General features: G+C 43.9%; 2 protein-coding genes across 6 annotated transcripts in view; both read right to left on the reverse strand.

The window, feature by feature from the left end:
• Positions 1-344: 344 nt before the first annotated feature.
• On the reverse strand, positions 345-12,049 carry LOC124065173 (neurexophilin-1). Its single transcript, XM_046400340.1, has 2 exons — positions 11,655-12,049; positions 345-3,540 (listed from the first exon to the last, which is right to left on the reverse strand). The coding sequence occupies exons 1-2, from the start codon at positions 11,733-11,735 to the stop codon at positions 2,737-2,739; spliced, it is 885 nt and encodes a 294-aa protein (XP_046256296.1). The 5' UTR covers positions 11,736-12,049; the 3' UTR covers positions 345-2,736.
• Positions 12,050-14,064: 2,015 nt separating this feature from the next.
• The window catches only part of LOC124064510 (thrombospondin type-1 domain-containing protein 7A), a 126,724-nt gene continuing 118,588 nt past the window's right edge, over positions 14,065-22,200 (reverse strand). For 2 of the 5 annotated variants that reach the window (XR_006844270.1, XR_006844269.1), the window contains 4 exons: positions 21,048-21,261; positions 19,409-19,496; positions 18,935-19,225; positions 14,065-16,102 (listed from right to left, as the gene is read on the reverse strand). Coding sequence is in view for 3 of the 5 variants with exons in the window: in XM_046399053.1 (XP_046255009.1) it covers positions 16,012-16,102; positions 19,409-19,496; positions 21,048-21,261 (393 nt within the window). In the remaining 2 variants the exon portion in view is untranslated. The remainder of the gene's footprint in view (positions 16,103-18,934; positions 19,226-19,408; positions 19,497-21,047; positions 21,262-22,200) is intronic. The other 3 variants (XM_046399053.1, XM_046399055.1, XM_046399054.1) reach the window with 2 other exon arrangements.

Genomic DNA, 22,200 nt, shown 5'->3' on the forward strand with positions numbered 1-22,200 from the left:
GACTAATGCCACACTCAACAACTTAATCTTAAAGTTATTCATGTTTCCAGGTTCTAAAGATATTAAGTCAGAAATCTATTTGCAATTTCTGTTAGATCTGAAACACACAAAATGCAAAGTTTTCACCTTTTGTCAAACTCTTAAACCTGCATTCATGGATCAGTTCACAGTACTGAGAACTGATCACCTCTAAAGTTACAGCAGACGCGGTCAGTTGGAGCTGAGAATGAAAGGTGAATATTCACGCTTTCTTCCTTTTAGTTGCTAAAGTGCACCACTGTGATCACCGGCCAGACGCTAACTGTTGGGTGCTGGGCAGACCCCCCCCACCGGTTAAAAATCTGCTGGAATTGATGACGGTGAATCAAACCAGCGAAGCTGATGGCTTAAAGAACAAAACAAAACAACGAGCTGAAAGATGTTAAAACGGCCCGTGGAGCTGAGGGCAAACCTGCGGGTTCGTCGCTGTAGCTTATTGTTAAACGTTTGACAAGTGCAGCTTTAAGTCACATTTTTATAAATCCATCAGTAACACATACGATCGTTGTTAAAAAGCAAGCGGCACGATGCGTCACATTTACCCTCGGACAGCGTCAGTGCGGGAAGAGGTCCGTCTCTCGGTGGCTCTCACGCCAAACCCTTCGGTGCCAGACTGTTTACACTTGTAAGATTATGTGCATAATGAGGCCGCATTGTCTCGGCAAAGAGCTGCTTTAATTCTTTGAAGCTGAACAAACTGTCCCTGGCACATTTGGGTAGGGGTGGAGAGATATCAAAGTCACTTTATTGAGATGAAAGAACTGGCCCAAACCGCAATCTGGGACATTAGTCATTCCTTCTTCTCTGTGACAGAAACACGCTCTCAATTTACGAGTCAGGTGCTTCCAGTGATTTCTGCCAGCCTTGTTCCTCCACATCATAAATTCCTCTTTATGCTCACTCATCCCACAGGCAGAGCCCTTATTCTGTGGCCTGCCTTGTCAGAAAACACTCCCCACGTTGGCACATTGGATGTCGTCCAGGCTGCCATTAGCAGTTACTGTGTTGCGTATATAACCACGGCGTACACTGTGAAAGAGCACTGAATTTAAATAGACAGCAGTGATTGCGCCCCAAGGTGCACATTTGTGCTTTTTTTCCTCCCCCTTTTTTTCTACAGGTTTTCTCTGTCGGCACTTTAATTCTTTGCTTCTATGGTGTTGACTCTGCAGAGCTCCCACTTACACCGTGTTCATTTCCTCTAAATGCTTCACATGGAGCCACTGGCTCCCAATTTATGTAATGAAGGTTTAATAGCCAATTGGAACATCCAATATCATTAACAGCCAGAGTTAGTCTCATCTCGAATTTTTTTTTCTTTGATAAGCAGAGGTGTGAACGTCGGATAGTGTGGAATGTGTGATTAGCACCTGCTGTTTAATGTATGTCCTGTCTCCTCTGGAGCAAGAAACCACATTTTACTACATCTCACATCTTCGAAGTGTTTGTTCTGTTTCAGCCTTTGTTAAATGAGCTGAACTGTATCACTTCCATGTCTTCATCTTCGTCTGCTGCTGCTTCTTCAAACCCCTTTGACCTTGGGACCTTTTCTCGTTATTATTATTAGCACTTTTCTATACAAATGCCTGCTCCAGTGTGCACTGACGGTTATTTTTGGATGCCGCGGGGGGGCACTGGCTCAGCTCACTACAGGCTCGTTGTAAGTCATAAAAGTAAGACGTCTAAAGTGGAAAAGCAGGACTGAGAGCACAGCAGAATGAGAGCACAGTTATGTTTGATTTGTTTTTTAAGTAGCAGTGCAGAAAATGATCCCCTGCATCTCTGTCATCTCGTGTGTCTTATGTGACTTTTATTTATTTATTGCAACATTGACTTGCTTACGTGTGATCTGATGGGAGCCCTCCGTTTGTATCGCTCACTCTGCGCTATTTGTGGCCTTAAAAACTGCTAACACACAACACAGAATTTAAATAGAAATACTTTTTTTTGTTTTTTGTTTTTTTGGTTCTTTTTCTCCCGTCATTTGATGAAGATTATTTCTGACAGCTGCAATAACACGAAAATATAGATGGACATTATTCAGTTGTTTACCACATTTCGGTTCATGCATGGACATGGACGAGGTTCCAACAACAATATCAGAGAGGTATATTCACTCGAACAATCACACTGCAGAAAACAACACCACTCAAAATATGTTTGCTTTTTCCATTAAGCCCTCTAACGCACACTGACAGATTCTTCATATTTGCATTGACATTTACGTGTTTGCGATGATTACCAGAGACTGATTGGAAAAGACAGAAAGCATGATTGAGACGGAAACACACTATCAACGTAAACAACTAAATTAGCAGGAGAAAACATTAATAAATTTGTTTTCTGGTCTTTGTGTGGAATCCACAGTATTTACATAAATACAATCAGCATATTTTTACGGTTGGCTTGAGAATTTCCTTTCAATGTATAAGCAGCTATGCATATAATATGAGTACCGCAAGCCTATAAATGCTCCCCTAAATGCTCTCATAATGACCTCGGGGTAGGTCTGTTCATTGGAGCAGAACCAGACTTGCAACAAGGATACGTTAGCTGTATTAATGCCTGTCAGCATTTCAAGTTTGAAGTGTCTTGACTCCGTTTTCATTCAAATAATCTGACACCACTCAGGACCCCAAGCTTGTCTCTGCGTCTTTTTTTTTTCCTTTTCTTCCACCCCCTCGTCTGGTCATGTGATCACCCGGTGGGGAGGTAGGGGGTGTCACTGTGGTAGTTGTAATCTGGACAAACCTTCTGCACTAGCTTGTAGTCGGTGCTGTAGAAGGTGATGAAGATGCAGATGACTTTAAAGGGCTTGGAGCACAGCCAGGACACGTGGCTCTGCGTCTGCTCCTGCGGGCAGCTCTGCGAGGGGTCGTGGGCACACAGCGAGTTCCTGGTGCCCTTCTCTACCTTCTCGTACTCCACCCTGCAGTTGAACAGCTTGGTCTCCTTGGTCTCCAGAGCCGTCTGCTGCTGGTGCTGCTGCTGCTGGTGATGGTGGTGGTACTGCTGGTGCTGCTGGTGGACCTGGAACTCTACAGCTTTCGTCGGTGGAACGAGTCCCACGGACACGTTGCCCTGACCGGTGGAGTTGTGGCGGAAGTAGACGCTGAAGGTGCCGTTGCCATGATCCACGATTTTACCAGTAATTAGAAGGTTGAGCTTCACCGTCTTGATGTTGGAATGGAAGTCGCCCCAACCGAACATCTTCTTGAACTTGCCAGTCTTCACGATGGGCCTCCTTTTTGTCCTGGATCGAGGATCACGGTGGTTTGAAGTGTTGTAAAGCCAGTTCCACTGCTCCCGTTTAGAGTACACGTCTGCTTCGTCGTAGTTCAGATCCAGAGAGGTGAAGTTCTCTTTGTCATAAAGGCTCTGGGACAGCAGACGGCTGATGGAAAAGGCCTTGCTGCTTTCAGTCCAGTAGGTCTTCACTTTGGGTTTTGAGGTTTGTCTCAAGTCTGAATTTCCTGAAGTTGGTGAATCAGCACTGCTAACCTGGAATAACAAACAAACAAAAAATCATCATTGCTTTAAAATTTCTAAAAATTTCTTTCTGGACCTTCACCAAATACATGTGACACACATGTGCCATATGCACATTCTGTCTGGGAATATTAGAGCTTTGTATGACGGTGAAATGTGTTTATGTTGTTGTTGTTGTTGCTGTTGATTTAAATCTAACATGTTGCGGAAGCCTCAGAGGTAAAATGTCATCAAACTTTGCAGGATTAATGTTGATTTGTGTGTGTTGCAATCGCATCACCTTTTAGAGAGTTTATGTCAAATAAACTCCAAGAATTTGGGACTGAATCAAAGAAAAACGATATACGAACATTTTTTTCACGGTTATCAAAGAATTGTATGTTGCTGACCTGTTAAAGATCGGGTGAAATTTGTTAAAGTAACAATGAAGAAACATCCAGAGAATTCTGAACGTTGGAAAGTATGAGGTGTATATCGAAAACACGTCGTGCAATAAAAACCAATTTAGAACCTCCCTGCAAAATGAGTTAATCCTCCACAAAATTAGAGGATTGTGCCGCCTTTGTGAACTAATTTCACAACTTCTAAATTACGTCCAACCTTTAGTTCCAATGCAGGAATCGACGTGGCCTGTATTTAGCAAGCTAGAAAGTGGACACGTGTGTGTTTACCCCGAGCGTAATCCAGATGTTGGTGTTAGTGCTGAGGTTAGTGCTGGGCAGACACATGCCTTTTAGCTGAAATCTGCTTGCATGTTCTCATGCTAACTAACACACAAACAGGAACAAAACCAACCTCCTCTGCAGCAGTGAGAATACACCAATAAACACGGGTGATATGTCCACCCACAAGCATGTCAGCACCCGTAACAAATGGTGTTAACACTGTATCCGAGTCCCACAGTGTGTGTGAAACGCCTTGTGCGCCGCGTCCTAATCAAGATTAAGGATATTCCTGCCATACGTCGAGATGAATGAAGCGCTTCTCGGCTGCAGACGTGATCCAACAGCAGACTATTACCCGCCGAATGTGGCCTGAATGGATGATTGATGATTCATTCTGTGTCCCTCCTCTAACAATCACACAGATGAGAGGGCGAAGATTCCCCGTGCGCCCCACAGAGGCCCGTGACAGTGACGTTCAAACCCCGGCCGAGCAACGTGACAGCAGATCTATCTGGTCGAAGCGTTTACATTTTGTACCTTCACCCTGCGATCAATACTCTGAAAATAAGGTCTTCTCTCATTCAGAAAGTTCACTGAATGACATTGTAGTACTGGCAGCCGGAGTGTGTGTCGAGCTCTCGCTGGGCAAACTGATGCGGGAGTTGTGATCTCTCTCTGAAGCACACGTTCGTTTTATGAACTTCAGAGTGGAGGAGTCTGAAAAGATGGCCTCCGGTTGTTTTGAAGAGGCCTCGATGATGAATGACCCGATGTGGATGAACTGTTGCTGGCACTGTGAAGACTTTGGAAGCTGTGTCTCTTTCTCCCTCTTTGAATAGAGGAACGTAGCCTGAGTGTTTTTCAAATGTACCACCAAGCGCGAAGTCAAATGAAAGCCTTTCAAACCTTGAAAACATTTGGAGATCACCAAAGATTTTTGCAGCCGGTTGGTTTTACAAAAGAGAAAGAAGCTCCAGGACCTTGAGAGCAGAGTGTTTGCAGTGAAAAATGGATTTCAGCGGTTTCCTTGTGCATTGGGGCAGTTAAACTGTATTAATGAACACCTCCTTTTGTCTTTCATTGCTGGAAACAAAAGTCTGTCATGTTGCCTCACTGCTGATGTATTGTGAGGAGATAAAGTGAGGATGAGGGAGGCTTCCTGTTCAGAATTTATTGGCACCATTATAGTCCAACATAAAGCTCCATAGGATGTTAACAGTAGCAGTGAAACCGTATCTTACAGACTGTCAGCCGGGCAGCTGTAAAGCCGATAACATTCACATTACAGTTCAGTCTTTATTCTCGGGTTTAATGGTGTTCAGGGGTTTAGGATAGGATTATACAACAGCTAATTTAAAATATAAACCCAAGCTCAGATTTTTAAAATTATGTTGAGGAAAAGCTTGTGAACTTAAAAACACATGTTCCGGGTTTGATCAAATGGATTTGAGCCCTTGCGAGTTTAAACATGAATTCAGTTTTACACATTCACAGAAAGTAAATCAATTGTCTCTGAATGACCTTTGACCCAAAACTATAAACCACATCTATTTTTATTTCTATTCTGAGCTGTGGAGAGACCTCAGAGTCTAATGATCAAATTAAATCTCATTTTCGTGGTGCAGTAATTACAGATGCTTCTCTGTGACTGTGGTTTCGGTCTCAATGGAGTCCCGAAAACCAGATCAGGGGATATTAGGGAACGGCTCTGAGCCGGTTTAAGTGACTGTCAGGATAATTAGTGACACTGCGTGTTGGTCTGAGTACATTTTAAGGTGGAAATGAAAAGAATATTTCCTAAGCAACGCAGATCCAAGCAGGTTAAGAACTCGAGATGGTTCAACATTTACCATTTTCTCAGGCAGGAGTTTAGATTTCAAACCGCAGTGTGTTTTGAAAAGCACTACAATTTTCTGCAGTGTCATGTTATGAATAACTTCCTACGAGGAGGTGTTGCTGCAATCTGTTCTCACTATTTTCTTCCCAGATTATCAAAATTACACAGCACGTCTGCAGTGCGCGCTCAGTCACCATCAGGCCTTGTTGTGGAGAGTCGCTCTGTTGTCGCCGGCGTTATGTACGGTCCCCAAATGTGACATGCAATTAGCTTTCATCTAAAGTACCTGACAGTCTCCTGGATTAGAGCACTCACAGGCACATTCACAGAGACCCCACTTCACGGATTAGAGCCCAACCTGTAATCCAGCCCAGGGAGATTAGGCAGATCAGAGGCAGTCCTGACTAAAGCAACGTTTATATCCGGAACACCCCGACTGAGTGCACCAACACTCGGAGGGCCAAGATTTACCTCTCGCCAGCTTCAAAAACATGCAAGCAAGGCACAAAGAGTCTGTGTGTGTGTGTGTGTGTGTGTGTGTGTGTGTGTGTGTGAGAGAGAGAGAGAGATCCATGAATGTGCCTGAGAGAGATACTGCAGAGAGAAAAGAGGGAAGGTGCTGCAGGATAAAGGACAGGAGAAAAACAAACATGGCAGCTTAAAGGTCAGCAGTCACACTTTGATAACTTTGGGTTTAACAGATATTAGTTTGTCAATATTGGGTTGTTATTAAATATCATATAAAGGACAAACTGTATATTGTCCACAACAAAACAACATTTAATTGGCTCGTTAAATTGAGATGTGTTTTATTACATTTATATTTTAATTCGGTAGTTGTTTCTGTTCCGTTTCTGTTGATTCTGCTGCTCACATGTTGCGTATGTTTGTGAAGGAGAGATTTTCTCATTCAGTATTTGTCAGCGACCAGAAAAGATAAAACAGTATTTCACAAGAAAAAAAACAAAGATTAGGAAAAAAAAAAATCCGAAAGGCCAAAATCCAATCTCATAAATCACCTTGCGACCCTTCAGATGCACCTCGTGACCCCCTGCTGGGGCACCAACGCCCCCAGACTGGGAACTCCTGCCTCAGAGGACGACCCGAGTGCATGTTTTAGTTCATTTAATGCAAATCATGAAAACCTTTGTAAAATTAAATTATTAAATTTAACTTGGCAGAGCAACGTTTTAGTCTGGCTGAGATCTTTGCTAAGCATCATAAATAATGGCGACAATTTTCTGATTCAGTAATTAGTCAAAAATTAATCTGCAACTCCACAGACTTCTTGTTGTGAGGCTGCTTTTGTTGGGTCTTTGTGTTAGTAACTTAAATATCTTCAGGTTTTGAACTGTTGGTCAGCCTCAGGAAACTTTAATGACCGTTTTTCACCATTTTCTGACATCTATAGACCAAGCAGCTTCATGGAGAAGATAAACTGCAGACGAATCGATAACGAAAAGCAGATTGTTGGTGGGAGTTGGTTGCGACCCAAATATGGAAATAAACAAACCCATCAGTCTGGTGGTCGTGATCGGCATCATTAAGTGGAGTGAACTCATCAGCCGATGTTGAACGCAGACGTCAGCGTATGGAAATATTCACAATGAAGACACAGAAAAGCTAAAAACTTTGATCAGTGCTTCCACAAAAGGGTTTAAAGAGGAAAAGAAGAACAAAGCTGCAGGCCAAAAGGGACAGAATGTGAATCAGGTACATTATTACGACGTCAGCACGAGGCCGTTTTTTTAAAGGTTGTGAGGTGTACGAACATGTTGCAGGTTTTCGTCTTTGCGTGCTATTTGTTGACGACAAGAAAAATATTCTAAACGTCTTTTATCATTTCAGACTTTCTTGAGCCAGTCTCAAGCGTGTGTTTTATTGGAAACGTATGGCATCTAAAAACGTAAAATTGTGCAGCATTTGAAAATTGTTAGCCAAAATGACAATTTTTACACAATTTCTGCAGTAGTTAAAGAACGAGCTGAACTGTTTGGCTTCAGTTTAAAGGCTGCGAAGTCATACTTTTCAGCCTCATACTGTGACATCACAACAGCTTTTTTTTTTTTTTTTTTTTTTGCATTTTTTTGTTTCGTTCGAGCTCTTCTCACTGGATTAAAGTGGGCGGGGCTCAATCGCCTCATATTTTTTTAGACCAATCAGAATTTAGCAATATTTAAACCAAGACTGAATGTCGTCCAGTCAGTCCTCACAGTCCACCGCTGATCAAATCTGATCAAACCGGACCCACACAGTCCTGATGTAGAACAACAGACGCCTTTCTGACTATTAAAATAGTAACTAAGGATGCTTAACGACGAACTTGCTGCACGTTTAGGTGTGTTTGCATTGCACTTCCATGCGGTTACACACAGGAGACTCAGGAGAGGTAAAAATCGAAGCAACAGAAGCTCCAGATTATTTTCATCCTTAGTATCAGTCAAGAAAAATTCAAACAAAAGCGTCTTTAGACTCTGCTTGCTTTGTAAATGTCTTTCAGACTCCACTCATAGAGCTTGTAATGCTGGTAAAAAATCAGCAGACTGACCCTGAAAGAAAACACACCAACTTACAGAAAGTCAAAGCCCTGAGCAAATAGAAAAGAATAAGGAGCTGAATTTGTGATAAAAGTTGAATACAGCGTTTTCATTCAAACATATCTCCCAATCATATTTAGAAGCTTTCATTTCATGGTGCAGAGTTTTGCCAACTTTTCAACCTGCAGTTTGTCTCCCACCCCCGAAAGCCATTTAGCTGTCTGTTAATATTATTCCCGGGTTTTGGTGCACGAAGCTGAATCCCTCTACAAGATAACACAAACAGCAAAGGTATGCAGAAGTCCTTTAGGAAACGACTCTCAGATTGCCAGATGCAGCACACAGGCAAGCTGTTGGACAAACCTAAATGCTATCTACTCTTGGCGAGGCTGTGATAAGGCGCAGGCGTCCGCTCTTTGAAACAGGAAGATAAACAACCTCGGCTTCCCTCGGGAGCTCGGAGGATATTCTATGGGCTGGACCACCAACAAATTCCACCTTTAATAGAAGCACCGGAGGAGCCGGATGACTCGGCGGTGGGCTGTACACAAAACCTTGCGTGGAAGAATGAAAGTGTGTGTCAGTTTTCATTTGCCTGAATGCTGCGGCTGCTGTGGGGGGAGGATTTGCGAGTGCGACAGTTCTAGTTTAACAGAGTTAGGATGGAGAGGGACCGGCTTGATAGCAGATTTCAGCTGCCACTTTTGCAATCTTGATCGGATGGAGTGCGTTCAGTTGCAACATCCAGGAATTAATAGAGTTGTTGGCCTTTACTGTTTTTCTTTTTTTGTGTGTGTGTGTGTGCATTAACGGCACATTGCAGAAGCTTTTTGTGTGTGTGTGTGTGTGTGTGGGGGGGTTATTTACTTTTTAAAATTTGAGGTATTAAACTGATGCTCTTATCCACAGAGGCTCAAAGTGTGAGGAGCTGTTAGGGTTCAGTTTGGCTCAAGGACAGGTGGCTGCTGTGGGATCAGACCTGTGACCTTTCAGGTACGACACCTAAAGTCGGCCACTCCCAGTGAAAGCTTATTTTGATCTAACTTGTGACTTTGAGATTGTGTGCATCACGAGTGCGTCTGCCGTAAAACTCTCAACCAGAAGGAGAAAAACTGAGATGCTTCAAATTAGAGCCAGTTTCTCCAGACAGGAAGTTCGTTCGAGAGTCTTCGGGGAGCTGATGCTGTATTTTCCAGCTGGGCACTTGGGGTATGATTGTCGTCATAGTCATTTACTGTGAATTTAACTTGTCTCGCCTCGTGAGGTCCCCGCGTAGTTGAGCTGATGGATCAACTAAGGGCATTTGACGCCCACTAAGCGCTTGGTTCTGTATTCTCCCAGTGATATCAAAGTGTTACCTGAGGGGGGTCAGAGATGATGACAAATCACAAAGTGTGTCGAGACATCACAGGCAGCTGTGGATGAGGCCGAGTCCTATCGCTGCAGCAGCGCTTTGAGAGGCCAGGGCACAATTATTACCATGACTTCTGAGGAGGATAAATACTGTACGCGGACAGACTGCGGGATACTGGAGTGGGGCAGTTTGAAGACGATGGAGGAGGAGGAGGAGGAGGAGGGGGAGGGGGACGAGGTGGTGGTGTTGGGGTGGTGGTGGTGGTGGTGGTGGAGGGGGGAGAAGAAAAACCCGAGCCACCAGTTTTTCAACTTACCCAGAGGAAAAATGCATAATCATATTATTTCACACACGACTTGGTTCAAAGGCGGCCAAAATAAGTTTGTGAGGTTCCCATGGGTCTGTCAATCTGTTGAAGGAGCTGCAGGCGAAAGCTTAGGATGCACCGAGTACGAAACAATTATGATCATCCCATTAAAGCATAGCGAAGCAATTTGGCAGCCCAGTCTGGAAAAAAAAAACACACTCCCGTCAAGTGATGCTGTGAGATCAGCTCGCGCTACCACGATGCCGCTGAACACACAAGTCACATATTTAACGATTAATGTTCGTCTTTGTGTTGTGGCAATAGGAGGATCCATGTTAGTTAATGTTATTGCCTCTGAAATCGAAGAATCCTCGTGTTCCTTCAAAGCAGGAAGGCTTCGTAAAGTAAAGAAAAAAAAGAAAAGGGAGGGGGGGAAATGATTAGTGCGCTTAGTCAGCTGTGAAATTGAGTTTATGGTTTTCAAGACGGTGAATTCAATTCGATAATGGGTATTAAGTTGTAGAGAATAATTAATAGTAATTGACTTCTTTCCATCACTATGCAAATTAAACACAGATAACACCACAGGAGCTTTTTAAGGCCAGTCAAGTTTGTGGGGATTAAGTTTATGGAATTTTTGTTGGAGAGAGGAGTGGCTGCTGCTCTGCTTTGATTGCTTTGTTGACAGATTTATCAGCGGGTGAGGGGTTACTGTCTCTGCGAGGATTAAAGGAATTGGGTTGTCACAAACTGTCAAGGCATTGAGTTAGGAGCATTCTGGTATGTTTGTCATAATGGGCTCAGACTGTTCCCCGCCGCACTGTCAAGTACATTCTTATTGAACTGCATCCTTAAATGGGAGGAAGGAGGGGCAGATGCAAAGGAAGGATTGAATGGATGGCGCCGAGGGGGGAATATCCAGCGGGACTGCGAGCGGGTGGATCTGTCAAGATGCAGATTTGGATTTGGGAAGCTTGTGTTCACGCTGACATTTCAGGGAGATGTTAATGAGCCGACGCACGGAGCACTTAGGAAATCTGCTGTGTGTGTTTGTTTACAGGATTTAAATTCGAAGAAACAGACAGTTTAAAAATGTGCCTTTAACTCTACTATATCACAGGTAAAATGAGTCTGAAAGGGGAGAAATCAACAAAAGCACCTTTTTCTTAACATTTTCCAGGCTGCCACACGTCAGGCGAGATGTTGCAACAATGAATTCAGGCTAAAATGTTTGTTTTCACGCTGTGAGGTCCTCTTGTCCCTGCACTGACTTATTTAAAATTTCTAATTGCAAAAATTCCCTCATAATCCTGCTGCTGTGCTCAGTGCAAACATTGACCACGGAAATTGCAGAGGTGTGAAATGATGACTTTTTTTAATTTTTTTTTTTTTAAAAAAGGTCAAATCAAAGTGACATTTAACTCACCAGAGAGATGACTGAGAGCAGCAGCAAAGGGGCCCACAGACATGTGGTCTTCATGATTCTCTGTGGAGCGTCTCCCCTCATGTCAAACTGTCCTTGATCTTCTTCAGGAGGGAAAAAATAAAAGCCCCCCTTGTCTGACTGAGCCGGTATCAGCTGCCCAACTTGAGGGTAAATAAAGAGCGAGGAAGGCGGTCCTGAAGCGAGAGAGCGCAGATGAATCTTCTCAGGCTCATTCAGGAAGGGTCAGATGTCTGCTGCGAACAAAACCAGCTCGCTGGGGTTGATCCTTGATGCAAGGATGGAGGCGCTGTGGCGAGACGAGAGGCGACGGCACATCTGAGTGTCAGAGTGGAGGGATGTTTTATATAGCGCGCTCTGAGGTTCAGAGGGAGGGGTGGAGGAGCAGAGAAGGAGGCTCACATCACACACTTCTGAGAGGCAACTTTTCTTTGAACGTCGTGTGTTGCTGACCTCTAGTGGCCACTTCAGTCCACTGCAGCGCTGAGCTCAGGCTGAGAGTCCTGAACCCGTCGCAGCTTTTCAGTCAGAGCCGAACGCCTTAAAGAGGATATTCAGTCATAATCAGGTTCACGTGTGCACCGACACGCTTTAATAATTTAATACTTTGACAAAGCAATCCGTCAACATGGCTTTTCAGGGCTGATACGGATGCTGATTATTACTAATGAAGGAGAAGATAAACGATATCTGGATGTGATAAACAGCTGCAGTAAAAATGTAAATATTGGTGTCAAATTTTAGAGTAAACAGTGATGTAGGGGGTGATGTAGCACAATTTACTCAAGTACTGTACTTAAGTACAATGTTGAGGTACTTTAGTATTTCCATTTCCTGCTACTTTATACTTCCTCTACTCCAACAGAGTGCTTTTTATTCCAATAATTTTGTGTTACTTTGCAGATTCAATGTAACTCTACTCTTGTGATCAGTTATTTCTAAATTGATTTATCTACTGGGGTGGCACAGGGTGGTGCAGTGGTCAGCACTGTCGCCTCATAGCAAGAGGGTTCCAGGTTCGAATCCCGGTCTGGGCCCTTCTATGTGGAGTTTGCATGTTCTCCCTGTGCCTGCGTGGGTTTTCTCCGGGTTCTCCGGCTTCCTCCCACAATACCAAAAACATGCACATTAGGTTAATTGGTTACTCTACATTGCCCCGAGGTGTGAGTGTGAGAGTGTGTGTGTGTGTGTCTCTCTGCCCTGCGATTGACTGGCGACCCGTTCAGGGTGAACCCCGCCTCTCGCCTGTAGTCAGCTGGGATAGCAGTATAGAAAATGGATGGATGGATGGATGGATGGATTTATCTACTCAGCAATCTGACAGAAAAAGAAAAAGAAAAAACAACACTGATGCTGATCATCAAAAGTTTTTGTAATATTTGATAATCAGTCTATTCCTACTTTGACATTTGTTGATTATTGAATATAAAAGACCACAGCTGTTCAATCTGACAATTTAGGACAAAATCAAACGCGGCTGCCAGAAGTGCAGCATGTAAATGTTCTGTTCGGTGACCGGATTCAGCTGCAGTGAGCGTTTACATTTGTGATGATGTTCCTTTGTAGCACGTAAAGAAACATCAAACCCATTTAGGCACAGACAAGCAGAGAAATTTAAAGGATTAAGTGTTTCTAAAACACCTTCCCATCTTTAAGACTCCACGTTCCCAGTTTGCGACTTTCTGGTCAAAGTGTGGAGTCTGAGCTCAGAATTACTCCGCTGACATCGTTTGACTCGTGTTCTGTCATGATGAAGCTCCTCTGGAGCCTCAGAAGACTTTACACGTTTTGTAATGGCTGAGAGGTGCTGATTGTTACCATTAGACTCACCTGGCAGAGCAGAACAGGCACATTCAAAGCCATGTGGGCAGGTGCAGGACGAAGGAAAAGGAGAAGCTTGGGACCTCGGACATGTCGGCGTGCCGACAAACTTTTCCTTTTCCTTCGTTACTGAACTGATACTGAGGTGTCAGTTCAGTGGATTAAATCGGCCATTTAAAAGCCTCAATCATCCCATAATCTACACACAAGTTAGCTTCACAAAACCTCACTTAAGTTTGTGAGCTTCTTGACGACTATTTGACGAAAACAGTCCCTTTACTCCTGCTTGTGTCGCATGTGTTGAAAACCATGTTGTAAAATATTGTGTTTTGGTCAAAACCGTTAAAAGAAATAACAAAGCTGAAGACTGCAGTAAAATAACAGCTGATATCTGATTAAAAAACAAAACCTCTCAAATATCAGTTTCAGTTTCAGCCTGACTTTAGCGGCGAGGCGGACTAATGCGTGTCAGCATTTGGTCTTTTCAAAGGAGTTATTGACAGTGAAGAAAACTGCGGTTTTATCCTTTTTATCCACTAAATGAAAGTGCAAAAATGGCTCCGTAACTCTGTTTGTGTGTTTACAACCGTGTCCTTATTTATTTTCAGTAATTCGTCCCGTATACATGAACAACCTGTGGAAAACGGCCGCGCCGTCTCGTCTTTTTCTGCTTTCTTTTTTCTTTTTGTTTACAACATACAACTTGCATCATGATAACAACAATCAGCAATATCACACACCCACTTTGCAATATTCAAACTAAACATTTTCTGTGCGATACAAAATAAATGTACACATACTTCTGATATTTTTTTTTCTCCAAAAAATAAAAAAATCGCTGTTATTTACAAATCCCACAACAAAAAGGTAAACATTCTCCACACCAGTTTGCTTTTACGTTGAACTCAGCAGAAGCGTCTTGTCGTATTATTAACATGTTGTATAATCTTTGTTTGTACAGACTGTTTTTTTTCTTTTCTAAGTACATCTCACCTCATGGAGCGTGAGTGAAAAACAACAGAGCAAATATGATACGGATTACTACATGAGAACGTTTAAAAAGTCGACGTGTACTTGCTAAGTGACCTCAAAAGAGAAGGAAATGTTATCTTCTTCATGTCTACATATAGTGTATAATGTACGCCCCATTCAAGTATTAAGAGCTGTATTACAGGACTGTTAGTACTTAGTTGTCATCAGTAAGGCAGGAATGATGTTTGCATGACGTGAACAGTTTAAACAGTTTAAATTTCTTGGTCTTTCTTTGTCTTTAATCACTTCAAAATGTCTGATTTTTCTTTGTGGTCCAAATGACCTTTAAAGCGGGCGATGCGTTAAAGTCACCTGCTGATATCGTGGTGAACTCTTTAATTGCATCTGGGCTGAAAATGTGATCACACCAGACGAGATCTACAAACCACAAAATGTTACTTTACTACAACCCAAAAAAAAAAAAAAAAAAATCAGTTGTGAGAAATAAAATCTATACATATATTTACTGGAGATTCACGCCTGTCCTGTACGGACGCGACACATCTGAACATCTGTTTCCTGTTGCCGTCGTTCTCCTCTGAAAGTCCTCGACTTTGCTGTTCCTGTGGTTGTGTCTGTGGAAGAGGCAGTGTTTTATGGCAATAGAAGGTAGAAGTCACATGTGCATATCATGCTGCACTAATATAGTGCAATGTAGAGCCTGAAACAAAGAAAAGGGTGGAGGCAGGCAGGCGGGCGGGCAGGCAGTAGTTTCCACGAACGACTGATTGCAGGCTACTCCTCCATCAGCATCGAGCAGATCAGTTTATCCCACAAACACAGGCCTGTGTGCCTCCAAACCAAGCAAAAGAAAAAAGAAAGGAGAGGGAAAAAAGAGAGAGAGAAGAAATGCCTCCCTTTTGTTCAAGACTGTAAAAGAGATTTGAGTCAAAACCCAGTTGAGGATTGAGAAAAAGGAATCCAAACCTTTTTATGGAGATTTTCCCCTCCCTCCTCCTCTTCCCTGCGGTGACTTTTGGCAACGTACGAACCGTCAGAGCATCCTAAGCCTCCAGCTACTCAGCATTTTTTTGGGACAAGCAGAAAAGCGTGGGGGAAGAGTTGGAGCGTGTGCTGCCATGTTCAGAGACGGCAGGAGAGCTGGTGTCTGTCCTCTGCACCCAGCTTGTCGTTTCAACTCCCCCCCTTGTGACTGAAATGAGTCCTTTCCTTACAGGAGTGTGGACGTGGGGGTTGGCGGTGGGGGTGGGGGGCAAAAGAAGGCATTCGACTCAACACGGTGGAGGTCACAAAGGCTCTAGAAAAAGAAAAGAATTTAAAATAAAAAACAAAAGGGGGCTGAATGGAGCTCTAGTGGAAATGGTTAAAACCCCATCAGTGTCTCTGCTAAGAGGATTTTCTGTGATTTCTCGGCGCTGTGACGTGTCCATTCACGCTGCAAACATCCATGTCCCTCACTGCGCTGGCTGTGATGAAGTGGGTCTCGATGACAGGTGAAGTGCTCGGCGAAGCGTCCCCCGGGGGACTACATGTCCGTGTCCCCGTCGTAGGCGAGAGTCAGAGGTTTTAGTCGGTTGTTCTGTTGCCTCTGTCTCTGAGGTCTCTTTGGCTTTTTGCTGTGTGGAAAAAGATTAAAACTGAGTCAGAGCGGCACTGATTCCCAAACAGCCACAGCACACAAACTGTTCGCTTCAGGTAAACACGGTGCTGATCAGGAAAAACAAAATGTGGGTGGTGGTGGATTTTCACACAACAGCACATGGAGATTCAGACGCTTTGAAATTAATGCTGCTGATCTGACAATTAAGATTAGAAAAATGGTGCAGTTAAAGGTAGAGCTTCACCGCAGGGAGATGATGATGACCACTTTAGAGGATGAGACTTTATTTTTCTGTACTTTTCTTACGATCCAACGAGCCCCATGAAAAGACCAACAAGGTGACGTCTGTTTGTCAAAAGCAGGACGGTGTTTGTTCCCGTCCTCACGGGGGGACGTGTCCCTCCCCCTCCGGTCCAGCAGGGGTATTCACTGAGCTGTAAGAGCAGCGGGACACATCAGGCCTGTGATATTTAACCCACTGACCACCTGCAACCGACCTGTTAGCTGTGATCAACTGCTGAGAAACTGCACGTACAAGCAGACGTTCTGGACTGAGATTCATTAACTATGACAGACAGACGGTTTTCACGCGCAAACGACGCCGACGTCTAAAAGCATTAAAGGTTATTAATAAGTTAATCTGCATGCAAACTCTGTGCCTCCAGAGCAGAGATGAGCAAAGGCGAATTCACCGCGATGCTCTCACATACAGACGACGGTCGTTTCTTCAAAGGGTTATGGGATTTTCCAAAATAATTCTTACTGGGTGATATTTTATTCCTAAACACATGAGCGTAAAATAGATTTGATCTTAAATGGCTTTTGACAGCATTGTAGGCTATGATGTGTCAAGTGATAAAAAGAAATAAAGAGAAAACCGGACGAAACAACAGTTTTAAACCTGACAATCTCATTATGTCTCATTAGCATTTTTAAAGAGAACATTTGAGGAGGCTTTCAGTACAAAAGATAATTATGAAAAGTTCCCCTGCTCAGCTGTAAGCTCAGGGTCTGAACTTAGAAAATGAGACTGTAAGTATGACGTTTAGCCACCACTTCAACAGCCAAATGTTAGCTCACTAAAAACACCTGGAAGTGACGCAACCACACGTTTTGATTATAATTTAACTATCGATCAACACCAAATGAGTGCTGAAGCGTCAATCTGCCTGTCCATCCGTCTGTCCGTCCTCCGGGCAGAGAGAGAAGCACCCTTAGAGGAAGACGAAGGTTGATTTGGACCAAACTGAGCGGTCAGCACAGTAATTTATTTATAGAGAGTGGCGCTAATATTTAGTTTTGTTCTCTTTTGCATGATGAAATGCTGAGTACTTCAACGTGGTATCTACAGTTTGGACATCTCTCAATGCAGGACAGTCCAATTAATACTCCCAAACATGGAAAACTTTTCTCCAAACTTTGTCCCAAGCAGCAGAGACAGAACGGAGACGTGTGACGTTACGGCCTATGAAGTATTGAGGTGCTTCAAAAGGAAAATCCTGGCGAGGACAATCCTGAGGACAATGAGAGGAAAACCCGGGGGACTTTTCTGGGACGAAGAGCTGAGTTAACTCACAACATCAGCGGACTTTCAGAAAACAGAAAACGTTCTCTGCCGCCACAGAAATCATCTTGGTTCTTTTCACTGTTATCCATGTTAGTCACTGTTATGTTAGTCATTTAATCTGATGATTATTTTCTTGATCTCGTCAGGGAAGTTTAAAATCCCCATCAGCTGTAAGTGATGTGCGACACATGCAGTTTGCTGTACATGTACTACACAGCTACGGCCCAAAGTTCCTGCTGAGGAACAAATCCAGTTTTACACACTTCAAAGCTGAATACGGAGAAATAACGTAAATATGTTTAATGTGTAAAAAGGATAACGAGCTGTCGATTTGGTAGGAAATGAAATGTGAGGGAAATAAAGGGGAATGCCTTGGCCTACTTCCTATTTCGGCCACCAGAGGGCAGCATGACATCATGCCAGGGAGGAGACGGTCTCAGAGGCTTCAGAGTCTGTGGATTTAGATTTGATTTGAGGTCCATAAACGTGTCCCTGCAGTGATACACAAGTCTTCTTCATGTCATCGTCTCTATCAGTCTGAGGTCCACTGCGGCTTTAACAAATAAAGTTAAGATGTTTAAGTACAGAGCGACACTGACAGACACACAGGGATGCAACAACACAGTGTGAATGCCAACAATCACCGTGTCACCACATCTTTGTATTGCTAAACTACAAAAGCCTGATGCTCCTGATGACAGAGAGCAGGAGCAGGAAGCTATGCTATGCTATGCTACGCTAATGTGCTAATATAATCTGTTTACACCTTCTGGTTAAAAGGGACCCGACACCAGTTGGAATTTGATTTGAACACACTGAGAATTAACTTTTATCTGAAAAATAAATATGGTAAAAATTAAAATACACCAATGTGTCCACAAAGTCACAATCATGAATGGGTGACAATAACCACAAAGGTGCGAGCTGAAGCTGATCACCACCGACCGCTTTGTCACCTGAACATAAAGATCAGATTTCTACTGTTAACTGTTTTACACACACACGTGTAAAAATACTACAGGAAGTAGTTTCTATCCCTGCCTCGCTTACCTCCAGCTCGGACGCTAATTACAACCGAGTGGCTTGTTTTAAGCTTCGCTCTGAGAGTCATGTTGTGAACACAATCAGAGGTGGGTCCCTTTGAAAAGCAGGTATAAACAGGAAGTAGAAACAAGTCCTTTCTGTCTAAACTCAACAGGGAGACTCGATCTATGTGGTCCTCACGCTCTAAAAAGATCTACGAGGACTAAAAAGAAATAATCCTGGACGGCTGGTCCTCACCTGCGCCAGCACCTTCACTCAGATTGTCAGGCAGGACATGTGACACTTTGAGAGGTCACGGGGGATCAGATCAAGGACTGCATGTACTTAAACTGGGGGTGTGTGTGGGGGGTCGGGGAGTCGGGGCTGAACCCTCCACATCCTCATTAGCTGCTGCTGCTTTGAGCCAGCTCTTGGCAATCGGGACAGGTGTAAATCATCTCATGTGCATTTTGGCCCATCCAGACCGCCGTCCCATTGGCGTCGGACTCTTGGGCCTTAAGAGAGCGATGCACCTTGGCACAGTAGCTGCTGCTCTCACGAGAGGACGGCATGAAGGAGGCAAAAGAGGAAATGAAAATGAAGACAAAAACAGTGATGTGGGTGGGGGTGGGGGAGGTGCTTTAACGTCAAACAGGAGGGACAAAATGAGGAGGGTTTGGTTTCACGAACGGGGATGATGAGAAATAGGGGGAATTAAACTCGTCAACTCACCAAGCTAGGTATATCATAGACACTATGAATATGAGGAGCACGAAGGCTCCGGCTGCTACACCATACACCCACATCTTCAGCTTCCCATCTGTGGAGGAGGAGGCTCGTCAGTTTGTCTGTCTGTTCACAAAGGCCAGCAACTCACTGTGTGAAAACATGAACGCAGCGCGGCTTCCTTTTCCCGAAACGCGGCGATGACACAGCCAACGGTTCACCGCGTACTTTCACTGCATCAACCAGGTACCAGCAAAGTACTTAGCAGATCCTACTGGTACTAAAATGTAGGCGCAGTGGAAGGAAACAAAATTGTGAATACCAAGTACCAGTGGTGTGATGCTAACTGAGTACATTTACTCCAGTAGTGTACTGAAGTGCAGTTTTCTGCTTTATATATTCAGCTCAACTATTAGCTTGACCTTGAACAGCTGCAATACGAATGTGATACTGCACTTACACGACTTTTACTTTTACCCATAGCTTTGAATGCAGGACCTTCACTGGTAACAGAATATTTTTACACTGTTGTATTTCTACGTTTACTGATGTACTTCAGAACAGAAATACTTTAAAAGTATTTTTTAGCGCAGTATTTCCTTGGTAGCTGATTCACACAGTGACAAATCACACACTTCCTCAGAAGACAGAAACATGTTTCATATTTTACGGAAATGAAGTGTAACAACAAGAAGTTTGCTGGAAAAACCAAACATTTGGTGGATAAACGATGTGAGAGCTACCGGACGTGATGACAGACGTTCGCTCAGTCTGTTCTGCACTTCTTGCGTCCTAAATGTTTCTGCTGCCTGCCTCGACGCTCTGGCAAACGTTAATGCAGCGGCGGTTCAGATTAGGCAGCCGAGTTCGTACGTGCATCGCGACACGTCTGACTCATCTTTGTTTTTAAGGTGTCAGGCCGGATTTCATGCACAGCCGCAGGCAGAAATGTGTTAAACCTGAAGGTAATTAGACCTTGTCAACTCTGAACATGGCAAACACACACTGAAAGTAAAGTACACTCTGTTGTCGTCATGTGAAAACCTCTTAACTTCAGCCCAGGGGGTTTTATGGAGCTCTGCAGGGTTAGGAAACTGGACTCTGTAAACCCTTTAGACAGAGTGAAAAACACACATCACACAGCAGCACAGACATATTTTAAATTCTGACATGAAACTTTCACATGCACAGACAGTCCTTAAGGTCATGATTGCAAGCGTGAGCTTTGGAAATAATGTGAAACGAATGACTGACCTTTAGCAGTAAATACAGGCTCTGTTTACAGCCATCACCAGCTGCTGTGTTTCCTTAATGCTTGTTTTGCTGTTGTATAACATTAATTACACTGTCAGACATTTGTAACATTTCCCAAAATGTGGACCAACCACGTCAGCATCTTTCCTCCACATTTCTGACTCAGAAGCTTTTTTTATGTGGTGGTTTCTGTAATTATGATTTGACAACTGGAAAATAAGAGCTTCTGAAGACTACATTAAGGAGGGGTTAGTTCCCCAAAACATGACAGTTAAGAGATTAAAAGGTTTTCACATGACAGCAACAAAACTCTCTGTCTCTTCTATTTTGTGTTCTTGCAATTTTTATGAGCGCAGCGAAGAGAGGCAGGCGTCTGCTGGATCTGACTGACCTGGTCCGTAGGGCTGCAGGTACCAGGTCCGCCCATTGCGTCCGGGCAGGATGGTGGTGGGCAGGGTGGGGTTGATGGCACGACTGGTCTTTACGTCACCTTTCTTGTCCCCCGCTGAGGGGATCTCCAGGATCGGGATGGGGGCGCACTGCTCCAGCTGCCCGGCGGGCGACAGCACCTCCGTGAATCCCTCCTCGCACGTGCAGATGCCAGCCTGCAGGGGGCAGCGCAGAATCATGTTTGGTTTGAGCCACAGGCACAATACGTCAGAGAGGAGTTAGGCCACGTCTGTATGGAAGTGAATTAAAGGAAGAGGCCCTGGATGTTGGTGCGCTGGGGCCGACCTGTGGCTGTCTGGTCTCAAGCTGAAGGCCTGTTGTCCTGAGCAGCTGTGTGTGCTGTCTGTCTCATTCAATCTAGATAAAAGCACCAGCTTCCAGAAAAAAATAAAACCACTTCACAGCATGTTTGTGAGCTACATTCATTATACAGAGAGCTGCTTCTGTTATTTACCCTCAATGATACAAATGGGATGGACAAAACATTAGGAACACCTGTCAGCCCCACAAACTGCACGGTGAATCAGCAGCTCTTCAGAGGACTGTTGGACTTAAAGCACGGCTGCTGCGTTAGACTGTATTAGTTAAACCTGCGTGTACCCAATAAACGGGCAGCTGAGTGTGGATTTATGATGCCGGATTGAAGCAGTGACCTCAGAGCTCCTAAGGCCGCCGCATCCCATCGGATCGTCCTGACCTGCTTATTCTGCGGTTATTAAACCAACTAGTACAGCTGACAACCAGCCTTTACTGCTAAAAATATACACACAAGCTATTAAAATGGATAAAGTTTGAGATTTACCAGCTGCTGCCTCTGGTGGATGTGAAACTTATTGTCCCGATTGGATGCAGCACAGTTGAATGACACTAGAGGAAAACAGGTTTTACATCTTTATGCTGCCATCATTTGATTCCCTGCTGCATTCGGATTCGATTATGGCAGCGGTGAGCGCCGAGGCTGCCATTCGTCCACAGGACAGGTGCTTTCAGCCTTATGTCTTTTATTGTTTTTATTCTGTTTACTCGGCTTTTACCGGTTGTCTTTTAATTCTTTTTATTTCCAGTCTGACTGGTCGCATGAGAACAAAGAGCTG

This window comes from Scatophagus argus, chromosome 9 (genome assembly GCF_020382885.2).
Source record: "Scatophagus argus isolate fScaArg1 chromosome 9, fScaArg1.pri, whole genome shotgun sequence".
Classification (NCBI taxonomy): domain Eukaryota; kingdom Metazoa; phylum Chordata; class Actinopteri; family Scatophagidae; genus Scatophagus; species Scatophagus argus.